At 50.4% G+C, this 16,900-nt stretch overlaps 1 protein-coding gene across 2 annotated transcripts; it reads left to right on the top strand.

Annotated features, from left to right (window-relative positions):
• The first annotated feature begins 5,171 nt into the window (after positions 1–5,171).
• ZSCAN22 (zinc finger and SCAN domain containing 22) lies at positions 5,172–16,900 on the top strand. 2 transcript variants are annotated; one of them, XM_042918074.1, is made up of 4 exons: positions 5,172–5,309; positions 5,794–6,025; positions 9,604–10,056; positions 12,819–16,900. In XM_042918074.1, exons 3-4 carry the CDS (start codon positions 9,657–9,659, stop codon positions 13,892–13,894), a joined length of 1,476 nt encoding a protein of 491 aa, XP_042774008.1. In that variant the 5' UTR covers positions 5,172–5,309; positions 5,794–6,025; positions 9,604–9,656; the 3' UTR covers positions 13,895–16,900. The 2 variants fall into 2 exon arrangements, with proteins under 2 accessions (XP_042774008.1, XP_042774009.1); XM_042918075.1 differs by having other exon boundaries at positions 5,172–6,025.

Here is a 16,900-nt window from a genome sequence, read left to right as displayed (position 1 = left end):
CAGATTATGGAGAAAGAAGTAGAGGACCAGAGAAGTGAAGTCATTTGCCTGAGCAGGAGAGAGTAAGAGGCAGAACTGGTACACAAAAGGAGCCCACTGAAGAGGTGATTTATTGGTATGATTTTTGGGAGTGAGCATCTTAGGGCTGTTCCTTCAACAACAGAAGACAGCGAACCATAAGGAAGACCAAGAAGACCCAAGGAGATAGAGGCGATCAGTGCCACCCACAGGCCAAAGCCCAGTTTAGTGCTTGACGGGTGACCTGGGTTTTGGTTGGGGAAAACAAAGGGTTCCTTGGATTAGGATCCCTTTGGTATGTCTGTCAGTGGTCAGAAAATACTAAGAGGCCATTTACACAAAATATCAGAGCAAGAAAATCCATGCAGACAGAAAGCAGATTAATGGGTGTCAGAGGCCAGGGGCAGAGGGAATAGAGAGTGACTGCTAATAAGCATGGGGGTTGTCTTGGGAGTGATGTAAGCCTTTTGGAATTAGAGAGCAGTGATGGTTGCACAACCTTGTGATTATACTAAAAAGTGAACTGTATACTTTAGAAGGGTGAACTTAAGGTATGTGAACTATAGCTCAAAAAAAGTTAATTTTTATTTTTTTAAGTTTATTTTTATTTATTTTGAGAGAAAGAGAGATAGCAAGCAGGGAGGGGCAGAGAGAGAGAGGGAAACAGAATCCCAAGCAGGCCCTGTCCTGTTAGCGCAGAGCCCAACGTGGGGCTTGAATTCACAAACTGTGAGATCATGACCCGAGCTGAAGTCACGAGTCGGATGCTTAAGTGACAGAGCCACCCAGGTGTCCCCTCAATTTGTAAAGAGGAAAGGATATGGAAAGAGGACCAGGTAAAAGGGCAAACCCTGGCAAAGGGGAGGGAAGCAATGAGAGTCTATGAGGTGTAGGAGGAGGGAGATGAGATGCCTCAGGCCTTCAAGATGGTGGGAGGTGATGTGGGCAGTGGAGAGAGCACGGCTACCAGGTGCTGTGGTGCTGAAGCAGGTGTGAACTGTAGCTGAAGGCCTTGCCACACTCCCTGCACAGGCAGGGTTTCTGGCCCACGTAGGTGTGCCGGTGCTGGCTGAGGTGTGACCGCTGGACGAAGGCCTTGTGGCCTTGCCACACTCCCGCCAGGCACGGGGCCTCTCACCCATCCGGCCCCGCTGGTGCCGGCCAAGGTCTGCGCTGCCTTTAAAGCCTCTGCCACAGTCCAGGCACTCGTAAGTCCTCTTGCCTGTGTGGATCTTGTGACACTGAGTGTGGAACTCTGCCACAGGCCTGCCGCACTCAATACACTCACACGGCTCCTCACCACTGTGTGTCCTCTGACGGTGGATCAGGGCGAGCTCCACCTGAAGGCTTTCCCACAATTCCAACACTGGTAGGGCTTCTCCCCTGTGCGAATCTGCAGGTGTTTCCACATGTCTGAGTTCCCCAGGAAGGCTTTGCCTACATTTGTACTGGTTCTCTCCAGTGTGGGTCCTCTGGTGCATTGTGAGTGTGGAGCTCTGAATGAAGGTTTTTCCACACTCACGGCATTCGGAGGGTTTCACTCCAATATGGATCCTCTGGTGCTCAATGCGGTCAGACTGGGAAAAAGACTTTCCCACAGGTGCTACACAGATAAGGCTTTTCCTAGGGCGAGTCCCCTAGTGCACAGAGAGGGCCAAGTGCTGCTTGAAACTCTTTCCACACAAGCCACACCTGCAGGGCTTCCTGTCCACACAGGTTGCCTACAACACATCTGGCTCTGGAACCTGCTCAAAGCTTCCTCCACGTGTGACTAACATGTGTGGTTTCTTCTCCACAGCAACATTCTTTTGTTTGACAGGCTCAGAGGTATCCTGACACTCCTCACAGCTTCACTGCCTCCATAACCTCTCCCCACACTAGGATTTTCCATGCTGGGGACTGACCATTGCTTAAATTCCTTTTCCCAGAAAAGCAAATGTTGCCCTATGTCCTCAGTAGGACCTCTGTTCCGGTTCCCTGAGTAGGCCTCAGGAGCGCCAAAGTGTGTGAACACAGACCCTCATGAGATCTCTTTTCTGACGACCTCCATTATTATCCTCGGGATGGATTGCAGCAGGTCCTTGAATATGCTCTGTGGTCGCCTTCCTTGATCAGAAAGAAACCAAGATCACAAATGTTAACTTTGTTGACTTTTCTGAACTGAAAGAAAGAAATCAAAAGGATTGATGATGTGGATGGAATTACTGGCTCATTTCTTCACCCCTCCTCGTGTACACACCTTTGGCCACATTTGTGGTTCCTCTCACTAAAGACAGCATGGATACCCTTTCCTTAACTTTGGGTGTGGCCATGTGACTCGTTTGGCCAATGGAATGTGAGTGGCATTGCTAGTATGTTAGTCTTGAGCCTGGGCGCAAGCCTGCTGGCATCTCTGCCATCACCATGAGCCCTACAAAACAAGTGCAACAAAGATGGACCCAACCTGTAGCCTGGAGCCAAGCCCCAGCCAGAATAGCCAATCCTTAGACTCATGAGAGGAATACGTGCTTATTTCTGTCAGTAACTGAACTGTTGAAACTATTCATTACAGAGGATAACTGATTGATACAGTGCCAAGTTAAAATGAACACTTCCTCAAAAAGATGAGGTTTGAAATCTGGGGAGAGGATGAGAAAGAGACAGAGAGGAAGAAAGGAAAGTCTATTCAGGAAAGCCCAGAGGCCTAGAACACTGGTTGAATAATCAGAGAATAAGCACAAAAGGGGTCTCCCAAGGTCTGGAGTATGGAGTTGAAGGGCCATGGTGCATATGGAAGGTAAATGAGAATCCAGTTGTCTGTCCATCTGCCATTCAGTTATTCATTCCTTGTTCTTCAGCAAACTTTTCTCGTGCTGTGCTAAAGGCAAAGAATACCTTGGCCTCAGGCCGTGGAAAGGGCAGGACTCCTCCCAGCTCTAACAGCACAGACTCACAATCTGTACAGAGAGGAACGCCCTGAGGGAAGCTTCCATGGAGTTTCCAGGGTCACCCCACACCTACTGTCAGTCTGGGCTCGTTCCTCCCTGGCACCTGGGTCTCCTCTAGATGCTACCCTCTCTCTCCTCTCCTCAGGAGCCTCCCACAAAGTATCCCCACAGTCATACCAATGCCCCTTCGACCCATTATGGAGTGAAGTGTGTCCCCCCCAAATTCGTATGTTAATATCCTAACCTAAGCCCTAGAATGTGACTGTATTTGGATATAGGACCTTTAAAGAGGTAATTAACATTAAACAAAGTCATGTGGGTAGGCCCTGTTCCAGTATGACTGGGAGAGAGAGACCAGGGGCATGCTAATGAGGAAAGGCCATGGTGAGGACACAGCAAGAAAGTGGCCATCTACTAACCAAGGAGGGAAGACTCAGGAGAAACCAACCCTGCCAACAACACTTTGATCTTGGACTTCCAGCTTCCAGAGTGTGAGAAAATAAAAGTTTATTGTTTAAGTCACCCAGCCTGTGGTATTTTGTGATGGCAGCTGTAGCAAACGAAAATACTTTCAGGGTCCTGAGCCAGCCTTGCTCTGCCCTTGGATGCTGCGCTTCAACCCATTAACCCTGTCCACTCCACCTTCAAAACAGATCTCTATCTGACCACTGATCAACACCTCTACCTCCACCATCGTGATCTGACCTACTCTGCTAACCAGGACTCCAGCAGCATTCACCTCCCAGGTCTCCCTACCTCTACCCTTACCCCAACAGTCTTCCCTTGTAACCACCACAAGAATCCTACAGAGCTAAAGTCACAGCACAGTCTTCTGCCCAAAGGCTTCCCATGGTTCCCACCTCTTTCAGGGTAGACATCAAAGTCCATTCATGGCCCATAAGCCCCGCAAGATCTGCCCCCTACAAGCCTCCCCATTCTGACCCTGTCCTTTCCTATCGCCTTCCCTCAATCCACTCCAGCTGGGCCTCCTTGTCTGCACCCACCTTGGGGCCTTGGCATTTGCATTTCATGTACCTGGAAAATTCTGAGTCCTTCCCTTCATTACAGGCCTCAGCTGGGATGCTAACTCCTCAGAAACAGTTCTTGTTTCTTTGATTACCGTCTGCCTCCCTAAAATAACATCAGCTCCATGGAGGCAGGCTGTGCCTCTCCTCTTCATTGCAATGTCCCATCTGGAATAGCGATGGTCCTTACTGGCTGCTCAGTATGCATCTGGGGAAGGAAGACAATGTGCTCATTCTGGCTGCATGCAAAGGTCTGATGAGCTGAAGGGGACATGGTCACAGGCTGGGGGCAATAAGCACGGGCCGGGCGAACCTCAAAGCCTCACCTGCACACAGGTTGGGCCACCACCCTCCCTGTCCTGGGTCCCCAGCTGGGGTCTCCTGCTTAAATTCTCTCACACACCCACATGCACACACAGAGAACACATTCTCACATACAATCACATGTCCAGACATCCATAGTATCACACAGTCACATCCATGATCACAGTCACAGTCACTGAAGCAATACACAGTCTGGGGCCTTTGTGCTGTATCAGGCCCTCCTGGGCACCTCCATGTCTCTGTCTCAAACACCATCACACAACGTGACAGCCGCATGTGGCTGCAGAATTATCACATACCATAACTAACACAAAGGTCACACCCACCCACACAGTTACACGCACAGAAATACCCACACGTGTGGTCACAGAGAATGACACGCGCAGCCCAACCTCTAGAGCACCAGCAGTCACACAGGACAGACACGTGGAATCACCTGTGTATGGTCACAGTAAGCAACACACTACACACGATGCGCACCCCACACAGTGACACCCTCTCCCCTCACCCCACGCACTATGCACGGTTCCACCTCCCGCACAGCCCCCCGCCCGCCCGCCCCTTCTCTCACAGCCACCGCAACCCCACAAAGGCCCAGCCTTCTACCCCCTGCCCTGCCGAGACTACAACCCCCGGCGTGCCCCAGGGGGCGCGGGCTGAGGGCGCGGGGCCTTCGGGTGATTGTAGTCCAGGAGGGCGGGAGGGCGGCGCTGGGGCCGTGGAGCCTAAGACGCGACGCGAGCTCAAAGTTGCGGTCCGCGCGCAGGGGCGCCTGCTGGGCAGCGCGGCGCATCCTGGGAGTTGTGGTCCCGGCGAGCGGGCGCGCAGGCGGCCCTGCCCCTGTGGCGCCTCAGTGCGCGCTCCCGGAAGTGGCGGCCGCCGCGCGTGTGGGGTGGGCCTGGGTGGGGTCTGCGGGGGTCGTGGCCGGAAAGAAACGTCCCAGGCCGGGAAGGCGCCAGCGCTGGCGGCGAACTGAGCCGGGTGTTGCGGGGCCGACCCGCCGACGGGGACTGAGGTGCTGACCGCGAGCGGCGCGCCTGGAGGACCGACTGACGGGCAGTGAGCGGGACCGACGCGCAGACCGAGTGTAGAACTCACCGGTCGCACGTGGGACCGACTGGCCGGCTGTGTGTGTGCCTGAGAGGTCGTGCTTCTGCGTCGGCGCGTGCGGGTGTGCGCTTCCTACCGACGGCGTGGCAGTGGGTGACCGTCGGACGTGGGGTGCGGCTGACGGCGACGGGGGTCGGAGCTTTCGCGGGGGTGTCGTGTGATGTGAGGAGAGCGCGGGGGTGCGGCCGGCCGCGTGACTTCAGGCGGGACGCAGAGCGTCCCTGGCTGAGACGGTGGTCAGGGACTGTGAGTGACCGTGGGGGAATTCCACTGGTGAGTGACACAGAAATGTGCTCCTGGGTGGCTGACACGGTGCCTGAGGCAGGGTGCGCGCCTGTCACTGCGGGACTAAGATTTTGTCAGGGTACTGAGATGCGGGTGATTTGCAGAGTTTGCCAAGGATGCGACGGAGAGTTTCGCTTCCGCCTGTCTGCAGCCGGAATTGACCGCGGTCCCCAGCCGGCTTTGCGGCTATGTTCCCCAGCACCGGCCGTGGGCCCGAGTCTGGCAGGAGGCTGTGGAGTGTCAGGTTGGTTGTTCACCCCGTGTCTGCAGTGTGCCAGGCCGGTACTGGACGTTTGTCGCGGATCGCCTTGGGTAACCTCACAGCAGCCCTCTGAGGTAGGTGCCACTTACCAGGTCGGTGACTCGCAAGGACAGAGAAATGGAAGAACCGCTGTGCTCAGTTGGTTGAACACTCATGGATCGGGGACCTTGACCTGATGTGAGGTCGGCACGTTGGGGGATGGGTCCATATGTCTCAGATTTTCCAGAACAGGAGTTTCAGGGGTGCAGCAAAGGGAGCTTGGAATCTTGCTGCATGTATCGTCATCCCTGCCATTCCTGCTCCTCCTCCCCTGTACAGTGAGTGACTCCCCACATCTGTGGGTGACCATGCTCAGCCTTTCCTGGTCCCTCCGTTTGCTCAGCACCTGTTTATTATGCACTTGACATAGGCCGTGCTCTGGGCACTGTGGGCTCCAGTGTGCTCAGTCTCTCTGGGGCAACATATGGTTCTAGCCAGAGCTGGGAAAAGAGAGACCCAGGGCACTCAGAAGGATACTCAGCTTGCTCTCAAGTGCTCCTACAACTCTTGGAGAAGACGGCAGATAAAGTGCAGTCTGGAGGACCGGGAAAAATTAGGTGCAAAGAGATTTTAGAACAAAAGAATAATAGAGGCAAAGGCTGAGAAGATGGGGATCGGGGATAACGGCAAGGGCAAGGGGACAAGAAGCCCAAGCGAGCTTCAGGGTGGAGTTAGGGGCTAGAACACAGTTTTGTGAGAAGTTGCCACCTGCCGCTGAAAAGTTGCAGGATTGGGGTCTTGTTTCACTAACCTTTGCTTCTCCCTGTGCCCAAGACCATGGCTCATGTGCCAACCAACATTTGTTATCTGTCTTTTTGATTTTAGCCATCTTAGCAGGTGTAAAGCGGTATCTCACTGTGGGTTTGATTTGCATTTCTCTGGTAGTCATGATGTCAAGCATCGTTTCATGTTGCCTACAGGGCATTGGTGTATCTTCTTTGAAGAACTGTCTAGTCAAAACCTTTGCCCACTCTTAATTTTTTTTTAACATTTATTCATTTTGGGGAGACAGAGCGTGAGTGGGGGAGGGGCAGAGAGACACAGACTCCAAAGCGGGCTGCAGGCTCTGAGCTGTCAGCACAGAGCCGGATGCGGGGCTTGAACCCACAGACCATGAGATCATGACTTGAACTGAAGTCGGATGCGTAACTGACTGAGCCACCCAAGCGCCCCAACCTTTGCCCATTCTTTAGCTGGATTATTTATCTTTTTACCATGGAGTTGTTTAGATACGTATTCCTTATCAGATACCTAATTTGAAAATATTTCGTGCCATTTTGTGGGTTGCCTTTTTGCTTTCTTGATGATATCCTTCAAATCATGAAACGTTTTAATTTTGATCAAGTTGTTTACTTTATTTTTTATCACTTATCCAGGAAGGCTTTGCATTTTTAAAATTCCAGTATAGTTAACATACAATATTATATTAGTTTCAGCTGTACAACATAGTGATTCAACACTTATATATGGTATAAAATGATCACCATAATAAATCTACTTACCATCTCTTACCATACAAAGTTAATACAATTTTATTATCTATTTTCCATGTGCTATACGTTACATCACTATGACCTATTTATTTTATGACTAGAAGTTTGCACCTCTTAATCCCTTTCACCCATTTCACCCAGTCCCAAATCCCCTTCTCCTCTGGCAACCATCAGTCCGTATTTGTGAATCTAGTTTTGATTTGTATGTCCATTTGTTTTGCTTTTTAGATCCACATATAGCTGAAATCATATGGTATTTATCTTTCTCTAATTTATTTCACTTGGCATAATAACCTCAAGGTCCATCCATGCTGTTTGTTCTTTATTATGGCTGAGTAATATTTTATTGTATGTATGGGTGCCACATCTTCTTTATCCATTCATCTGTTGATGGACAGTTAGGTTGCTTCCATATCTTGGCTATTGTAAATAATGCTGCAGTGAATATAGGCGTTAATATATCTTTTCAAGTTAGTGTTTGCATTTTCGTTTGGATAAATGCCCAGAAGTGAAATTGCTGGATTGTATGATAGTACTTTTTTTTTTCTTTTGCATTATTTTTAAGTTTATGTGGATATTTAAGTTTTTGTGGAATGTTGACCAAAGTTAACCATACACTGGGTCACAAACCAAGTTTCAGCAAATTTCAAAGGATTGAAGTTGACTAAAGCACATTTTCTGAGCACAACAAACTTAATCTAGCAATCAATAATAAAAAGACAACTAGACAACCGTAGTTGTTTGGAAATGGAGTAGCAGATTTCTTTTTTTTTTTTTAACTTTTAATGTTTATTTTCAAGAGAGACAGAATGTGAGTGGGGGAGGGGCAGAGAGAGGGGGAGACACAGAATCCAAAGCAGGCTCCAGGCTCCGGCTGTCAGCACAGAGCCTGATGTGGGGCTTGAACTCACGAACTGTGAGATCATGACCTGAGGTGAAGTTGGACACTCAACCAACTGAGCTGCCCAGGTGCCCCATGAGTAGCAGATTTCCAAATAGCCCAGGAGTCAAGAAGAAACCACAACAGAAATTAGAAAATATTTTGAACTCATTAAATGATAATGAAGATGCAACATTAAACTTATAGATGTGCAGCTAAAGCTGTGTTTAGAGGGAAATTTACAGCCTTAAGTACATGTATTAGAAAAGAGGAGGGGCGCCTGGGTGGCTCAGTTGGTTAAGTGTCCAACTCTTGATTTTGGCTCAGGTCATGATCTCACAGTGGTGATATCGAGCCCAACATCAGGCCCCGTGCTGAGTGTGGAGCCTGCTTGGGATTCTTTCTCTCCCTCTCTCTCTGCCCCTCCGGTACCCACTCTCACTCGCTCTCATGCTCTCTCTCTCTCTCTCTCTAAGAAATAAATAAACATTAAAAAAAAAAGAGGACCAGATGAACATAAGGGAAGGGAAACGAAAATAATATAAAATCAGGGAGGGGACAAAACAGAAGAGACACATAAATATGGAGAACAAACTGAGGGTTACTGGAGGGGTTGTGGGAGGGGGGATAGGCTAAATAGGTAAGAGGTACTAAGGAATCTACTCCTGAAACCATTGTTGTACAATATGCTAACTAACTTGGAGGTAAATTTTAAAAGATAAAAAATAAAATTTAAAAAAAAAGAGGAAAGAAAGGAAGGCGGAAAGTCATTTATTTTTAAGTATCCATCTCAGAAACCAAAATAATTAGCAAGGGAAAAGTGAAGGAATGACCATGTGGCTACCTAGGGAGTGTGTGAGATAGAGAGATCTGGTTCTGTGTGGGAGGAGCACACCATAAGCAAACTGGCCATGGGGTCAGGCTGCCTGGGTTTGTAGCTCAGCAACTCCCAATCTGTTCAGTATCTGAGAAGCTTTGGGTGAATCTTTTCCTCCTCTGTATCTGTTTTCATATCCACAAAATGGAAAGGAAATTCTTACCTCCTGAGTTTGTTTAGAGTTTTAAATGAGTTACTATATGCAAACTTTTAGCATGGTGCTTAGGCATCTGATTATTTTGAACATCTGTGTCTCTGTGAGAGAGTCACTCTTACAGGCCCCAAGCCTGCATCTGCCCTGCTCTACAGATGTGAGCAGAGCCCCAAGTTCCACATAATGACAGAGTTCTGACATTCCTGCAGACCCGGTTCCAACGTTCCAGCCATTCTGTGCCTCACTGGAGTGCTGCTGCTTGATGGCCATCCCCAAGAGCCCTCTGAGCCCCATGCCCTGGGAACAGGATGGTTTCCTACGTGTGAAGGTGGAGGATGAGGAGGCTGGCCTCTCTGAGGTCCAGGAATCTAGCCCTGGCCACACTGTCCACCCTGAGGCTGCACGTCTTCGCTTCCGGCGCTTCTGCTATGAGGAGGCATCCAACCCACACGAGGCCCTGGCCCAGCTCCGTGAACTGTGCCACCAGTGGCTGCAGCCTGAAGCACATTCCAAGGAGCAGATGCTAGAGTTGCTGGTGCTGGAGCAGTTCCTGGGTGCACTGCCACCCAAGATCCAGTCATGGGTGGGTGCCCAGTTCCCCAAGAGTGGTGAGGAGGCTGCCATGCTGGTAGAAGGTCTGACTCGGTCACTGGACAAGAGAGGTGAGAAGGAACAACAGGCGACTGTTTGCAGCACACTGTGGGCAGAGCCTGGACTGGAATGTGGGAGTGCAGGGTTTGGGTTTGGGGTCGTTCACACACACACTTGTTGTCATCTTTGTACGTCACCCAAACTCACACACTGTGCTAAGCAGATCTGTTTTGACTGCTAATGTCCAAAAACCGAGCTCAAACTGACTGCAGCAAAGTAGGGAGCTCCTGGCTGTATCCAGGAGCTCAGTGGATGGCGTCAGGACTCTTTTTTTCTCGTTCTGTTTCTCAGTTGGGTTTTCCTACATTAGCTTTACTCTTAAGTAGCTTCTCTCCTCAGTGGAGACATGGTTGGCTCAGCAACCCAGGCTTATGTCTTACCGATGTAGAATCCCCAGGGGGAGAACAGTAAAAGGTTCCTGGGCTGAGTCCCACTGAACTGGTTGGGGTCTTGTGCTTGTTTTTGGCTGACCAGATCTCAGGGACTGACGTGAATAAGGAAAACCAGGCTGTTGGTACCAGATGAGGGGGCTGGAAGCCTATAGCAGGGGAGGGGATGACAAAAATGCCAGGTGTCTCCATGTGTCCCTCTGCTGGCCTCCAGGATCTGTGTGTGTCAGACCTGCCCTAGGCTAGAGTGGACACCTTTGCTCTGGAGGACCTACACAGATGTCCCGGCCCAGGGAGGTCCCAACGGATGCAGTCCAGAGCAGGGAGTGAAGGCTCTTCCTGGAAGGGCCTGGCCTGGCCCTGCCTGATGATAGCAGATAGTGTGTGTATGCCAGGCTCTAGGGAGGAGGCGTGCAGTGAGTAGAAAGAACAGAAATATCATGAAGGCTTGGTAGATCCAACCACAGCTCCTCCTCCTGGCCATGTGACTTTCCTGTGCCTCAGTTTTCCTGTCAATAAAATGGCGATTGCAGTTCGTAATACCTACCTCGGTGTCATTGAGAGGTGTAAATGAAGCATCACCTGTGCAGCACATGTAACAGTGTCTGGTACAGATTAAACACAGTGGAAACTGTAGCTGTTAGGATAATTGTTTAGCTCCTCGAGAAACAGACCTTTCTGGAGAGGTTGGTCATGTGCCTTCCCTTGGGCCCATCAGCTCTTCCAGGCAAAGGTCACAGGGACAGGGAAAGGGGATAGTGGCCACATCCTCTTGAAGGGTCAAGAAAGTCTTCAGAGAAACGGCAGTATGGCACTGAGATAAGGAGAATGACGTGGAAGTCCAGGCAGAGGGAATGGTGGGGGTGAAGACCCGGTGGTACGGACTGGTACATTCTGGGAAGAGCAGTTGGGCAATGTTGCTGGAATAGAGGAAGAAGAGGGATGTGGGACCAAGCATATGACTGAGGAGGCTGGGTAGCTAGGAGGACATCTGTGGGCCTAGAGGACAAAATCTGAAATCTAAAAACTCTTTTTTTTTTTTTTTTCAATTTTTTCAATTTTTATTATTTTTGAGAGAGAGAGAGAGAACACGTGAGCAGGGAAGGGGCAGAGAGAGAGAAGGGGAAAGAAGATCCAGAGCTGGCTCTGCGTTGATAGCAGAGAGCCTGATGCGATATGGGGCTAGAACTCACGAACCATGAGATCACGACCTGGGTTGAAGCCGGACTCTTAACCGACTAAGCCACCCAGGCACCCCAGAAGTCTGAAATCTATACCTGAAATTTCAATTTGACCACCAGCCAACTGTGTGATCTTGTACCAGTTGAGTACTCAAGACCTTCCTTCAGCCGGGTCTCAGTTTCCTTGTCTGAAATGCAGTGTTCCAGTATGTCCTTGTGAGAGCAGACTGAAAGTGAAATGAGGCAATGGAAGTTACCCACTGTGCTTGGAGAGCCTAATGATGACCAGCAGCCCTGGCAGGCGAGCAGTATAGTAGCTCTCTCTTACAGGTCCAGACGAGGGCAGGATTGCCCAACGCTCTGGAGCTGGCTCGTGGTAGGGCTGGGGCTCCACTGTGGACTTGAGCAGCAATTATTCGGCCTGCTCCCATCTCTTCCTGGAATCTGTCCAGTACGTGATACTATTAAGTGTGCCCCGGTGCCTTATGCACCTATCAAGGGTCAGTTCAATTCAAAGGTCAGTTCAGGCTGACCTCATACACAACCCAGTCTCCAACTACCTTTCAACCACACTCCACCTTTACAGCAGTTTATAAAGAGTGGGCCTCAGGCCTCCCAGGGTCTTAGGGACGCCAGGCGGGCTTGTCACCCACTCACCCTCAGCAGTGGTTGTCAACTTGGGGCTCGAGGTAGATTCTACTGTAGAAAACTGCACAGTTGCCAGCATCTGGAATTGCTTTCCTCATTCAGCCAGTCTTTACTGTCACCTGCAGAAAATGCTCGGTAGGCTTTTTAGGTCCAGGGCTAAGGCACTGAGAGCTGGGGTCTCCCGAGGGGGAGTAAGTACATAGGCACTTGGCAAGGGCAACCCCCTGTGTGTGCTTACTTACTCTCATTCTTTCAGATCAGTTCAATCTTAGGGTTTTCCTTCTGACACTTGAGCCCAAATCAGCAGCCTTGAAGAATGGAGAGTTTCAGGGGTGGGGGTGGGGGAGGATTGGAACCTGTGATCCAGTTTCTGATGGTGTGGGAACACAGCCCTATGCCCTTTGTCATCCAGGACACCAAATGGGAAACTTTGGAAATGGGACCAAATGTCAGGAGTGGCCATTTGTCTCCTTACAGAGTAAGACCACGACCCAGGTAGAATGGGGAAAGCCCTGTGTGGAAATAGTGTTGACACTGTGGTTTGGGTTGTTTCAGGACAGGAACCAGGAGCTGAGCTCTCAGAGTCAAGCTGCAAGCAGAATGATTTGGAAGAGTCCGAGCCACTGGGTAGGGCCACTGAAACCCTCGCGGGAGGTGGTTCCCGGGGACCTGCCTTTGGTGATGCTTGTGAACCTGAGGGCGGCTCAGAGAGGCAGGCAGGACTCTCAGGGGAAATCTGGACAAAGTCTGTCCCCCAAGAGATGGATTGCAGGAAAACTTCAGAGCCTCACAAGGATGTTCCCACAGACCAGACCAGCTGTGAACCTGGTGCCTTGGGGAATAGTCCCAACATGTGGCCAAATTTCATCTCACAAGAGAAGACACCAGAAGAGAAATTTGATCCATTGGATGGTTATGGGACGGAGTCGCCATGCGTATACTCAAGGAGGAAGTCTTCCAAGTGTGGTGAATGTGGGAAAACATTCCAGAGCCCCTCCGCCCTCAAAGCACACCAGAAGAGCCATTTTCGGAAGACACCCTACACCTGTAGTGAGTGTGGGAAAGCCTTTAGCCGGAGCACTCACTTGGCCCAGCACCAAGTCATCCACACGGGGGCAAAGCCCCATGAGTGTAAAGAGTGCGGGAAGGCCTTCAGCCGGGTCACCCACCTAACTCAGCACCAGAGGATCCACACTGGAGAAAAACCCTACAAGTGCAGGGAATGTGGCAAAACCTTCAGCCGCAGCACCCATCTCACCCAGCACCGGCGGGTGCACACAGGGGAGAGGCCCTATGAGTGTGACGAGTGTGGGAAGGCCTTCAGCCAGAGCACCCACCTGACTCAGCACCAGCGCATCCACACCGGGGAGAAGCCCTACAAGTGTGACGCTTGTGGAAGAGCCTTCAGTGACTGCTCAGCTCTGATCCGCCACCTGAGAATCCACTCTGGAGAGAAGCCGTATCAGTGTAAGGTTTGTCCGAAGGCCTTTGCACAGAGCTCCTCCCTCATTGAGCACCAGAGAATCCACACAGGAGAGAAGCCGTACAAGTGCAGCGACTGTGGAAAGGCCTTTAGCCGCAGCTCAGCCCTTATGGTTCACCTGAGGATCCACATCACAGTACTGCAGTAACCCAAGAAAACTCTCGGGACACAGTATCCTCCCCTCAGAGGCTCAACATCTAAGAAAAACCCTGAGTTCCAAAAGAACAAAGAATGGGGTGGGTGATAGTACCCCAAAATGATGAGGTGCTAAAGGGCAGACTCTGGGGCTGTCTGGGAACAACTCTGCATTTGGAGACCCAGATGGAGGCGCCTAATGAACACAAAGCTATTCAAACCATCTGGAGAAGCTTCCAGAAGGATCCTGCTGCCCTCCAGACCCCACTCAGGCCCATCTCAGAGAAAGGACAGCTGAGGTGAGGACTTGGATTTGTCTTCAGAGCCAGGGCAAGTGAAGTTTCTTTTGGGACTCAGTGGTCCCAAGATGCTCTGGGCAGGAAGGCTCCAGCTTCATGTTCCCATGTAGCTGTTCTTGCCTTTTCCTCCCCTGTTTAGCCCAGGAGGGGTACCGGCCCTCGCCCGCCTCCGTGCCTTCACGCCTATTGTTTCACTCCACCTATTCACGTCTAACTCTAAGGCCAACCTGTGAGGCTGCCTCTTATGTGAGGCCTTCTCCGGGCCCTCTGTCTGTTTCACAATCTCCCTTAATCGAGGGTGCAGCCTGATGCTTGCCCAGCATCCATTTCTCCCTGCCCTCCCCTTCCACATCCCATCAGTCATCAGCCCTGTTGGTTTTACTGAAAACTCACCTCTAATCATCTTCTCCACCTTCGTCACTTTCTGTGAGCCCTCATCACCTCTCATCTGGATTCCATCTGGGGTCTCTTGCCTTCATTCTCTCCCCCGACCTCTCCCATTGTTTGATTCTCCACACCAGGGGGCTCTTTCTACAACCCAAACCTGATTGTGTCACTCCATGGTGGAAAGCTCTTCAGTGTACCTTCTACGGCAAACCTTCCTGAATGGTTTATAAGTATGCCAAGACATAACTCACTTTGAGCCCCGAACAAGCTCTCCAGGTACCCTCATACGTACATGTGAATATTGTCGTTTTTGTGTGTGTGCAGTGATGTGAAAATGGTTTCAGAGTACTGCCCTGTGGGAATAATGGCAAACTCCTTCACCTGCAATTTATGATCATTTGTGACCTGGCCCCAGCCTTGTCTATCGTAGTCCCCCCACCTTCCACACACCAGTCACGTGGAACTACTTGTGGTTCCTGAAGAAGCCATATTTTTCCCACCTACGTGCCTCTGTAACTGTGCCTGGAAACCTCCTCTTCTCTTTCCTCCCTGGCGTTTCACATAGCCCTCCCTAACAAAGCCTCCCCTAGCTCTCTGAGCTGACTTCAACTTGCCTTCTGTGCTTCCAGAACACCTCCTTAACTTCTCTTCAACTTCCTGTCATGTTTATTTACTCCTTGCAGAGCTCGCAGTCTGTTTCCCAAAGACACTGAGAGCTTCCAAAAGCAGGGGCTGGGTCTTATTCTCAGTACCCATAGCACAGGACTCAGTAGGCTCTGACCTGTGTCTTCTGAATGAATATACTGTGACCGGTGCCTTCCTGGAGGCAGTCATCATGCTCCGCCCTGCGTCGGCCTGATGTATGTCTACACTGTTGTCTCCCCCAAAAGCCCTGGGCCCTGCAGGGCACGAGCAATCTGATTTTCCCAGAGCCCCACCCATCAGACAAGCCTGGCATACAGTGGCCTCGATAAAATGTTACCATATTGAGTCTGCCCTTTCTGTCACCCCAGAATGCCCCTGGTGTCATGGACTCTGTGGTTGCCAGCATGCTGTCAGTGCGCTGTCTGGCCTCTCACGGTTCTGTATCCCTGACCCTCTTTCAGGGTCCATGTCTGAAACTGAATGTCACAGCCTCTGTTCTTAACTGTCAGGTTGTCAATCTTCCTCTCTTTCTTTGATGATCCCATTGCATGTTAACCATTTGACCTGCCATACAGTTGTGTACTGCTCATATCTCCCTGTGTTTCTTCTTGTGTCTTGGACTTGTCCCCTCTGTGTCACAAGTAAAGAGTCACAGAAACCAAGGAGTGAGGTTCAGAACAGGAAGGCTGAGACCCAGGGGAACAGAGATCTTGTGTCAGCATCTCTGAGAGAGTCCCAGATACACCTGCCCACAGGCAGACTGCCACACAGTGAAGCCAGGGCTGAGAGACGCAGAGAATGTGAACAGGGAAAAGCTCAGATGAGAGATACACGTTGCTGGTGAAACAGTCACACGGGCCTCCAACAAGCCCGCAGGAAGTGGAAAAGATGTAGGCCCCAGTCACGCTGCAAACAGCACTCCTCCTCAGGGCTGCTTTTGGGATCCCGGGTAAGTGACTTCCCTGAACCTCAGTGACCTGCCCATCTGTAAAGCAGGAATAAGATGACCTGCTTTGTGCAGCACCCAACCCGTGGCCTGGCCACTGGCTCTGACTTGGAGCATCTGTCTCCACCTCCTGCCCTCACTCTCCTGGTGTTTGGCACGAAAGAGCAGAATCTCCACCTCTGGTGCTCTGAGCATCTCCAGCACCCACTTTGTCATAAGATTTGTGTCTTCCTATGTTTGTCTAAAGGGGGAAGAGGTCAGGGGAAAAAAGGAATCTTTACCGAGCGTCCACATGTGTTGTTCAGTCTGCCAAATAATTTATGTACATCATCTCCCAACACTGAGGGCAGGACCACCATCCCCACTGTAAGGGACATGGGGTTGGAGAACATGAGTGGCCCTGACGTGTACGCTGACAGGGACTGGACACGCTGGGATTTGAAAGCACATCCAAATATGTCAGCAGTTTCAATAAGCACTACTTATCAACAAATAAAGTAAGACAAATACTAACATTGTATTTCTTTCAAATCCAGGCATATGTTCTTTAGAAGAAACACACCTAAAACAAGGACATGGGAAAGCTGAGGCTAAAGGAATAGAAAAGGATATACAAGGCAGGCACGAATCTGAAGAAAGACAATGAAGCTGTCTTAATTTCAGACAAAATAGATGTTGACACAGAAAAGCATTATTAATTTAAGGTCATAGGATCACTATGTTTTCTTTAAGTTTATTAATC

This window comes from Panthera leo, chromosome E2, assembly GCF_018350215.1.
Source record: "Panthera leo isolate Ple1 chromosome E2, P.leo_Ple1_pat1.1, whole genome shotgun sequence".
In the NCBI taxonomy this organism is placed as follows: Eukaryota; Metazoa; Chordata; class Mammalia; order Carnivora; family Felidae; genus Panthera; species Panthera leo.
Note: the sequence above shows the minus strand (reverse complement) of the source record. Positions and strands in the feature narration are given on the sequence as shown.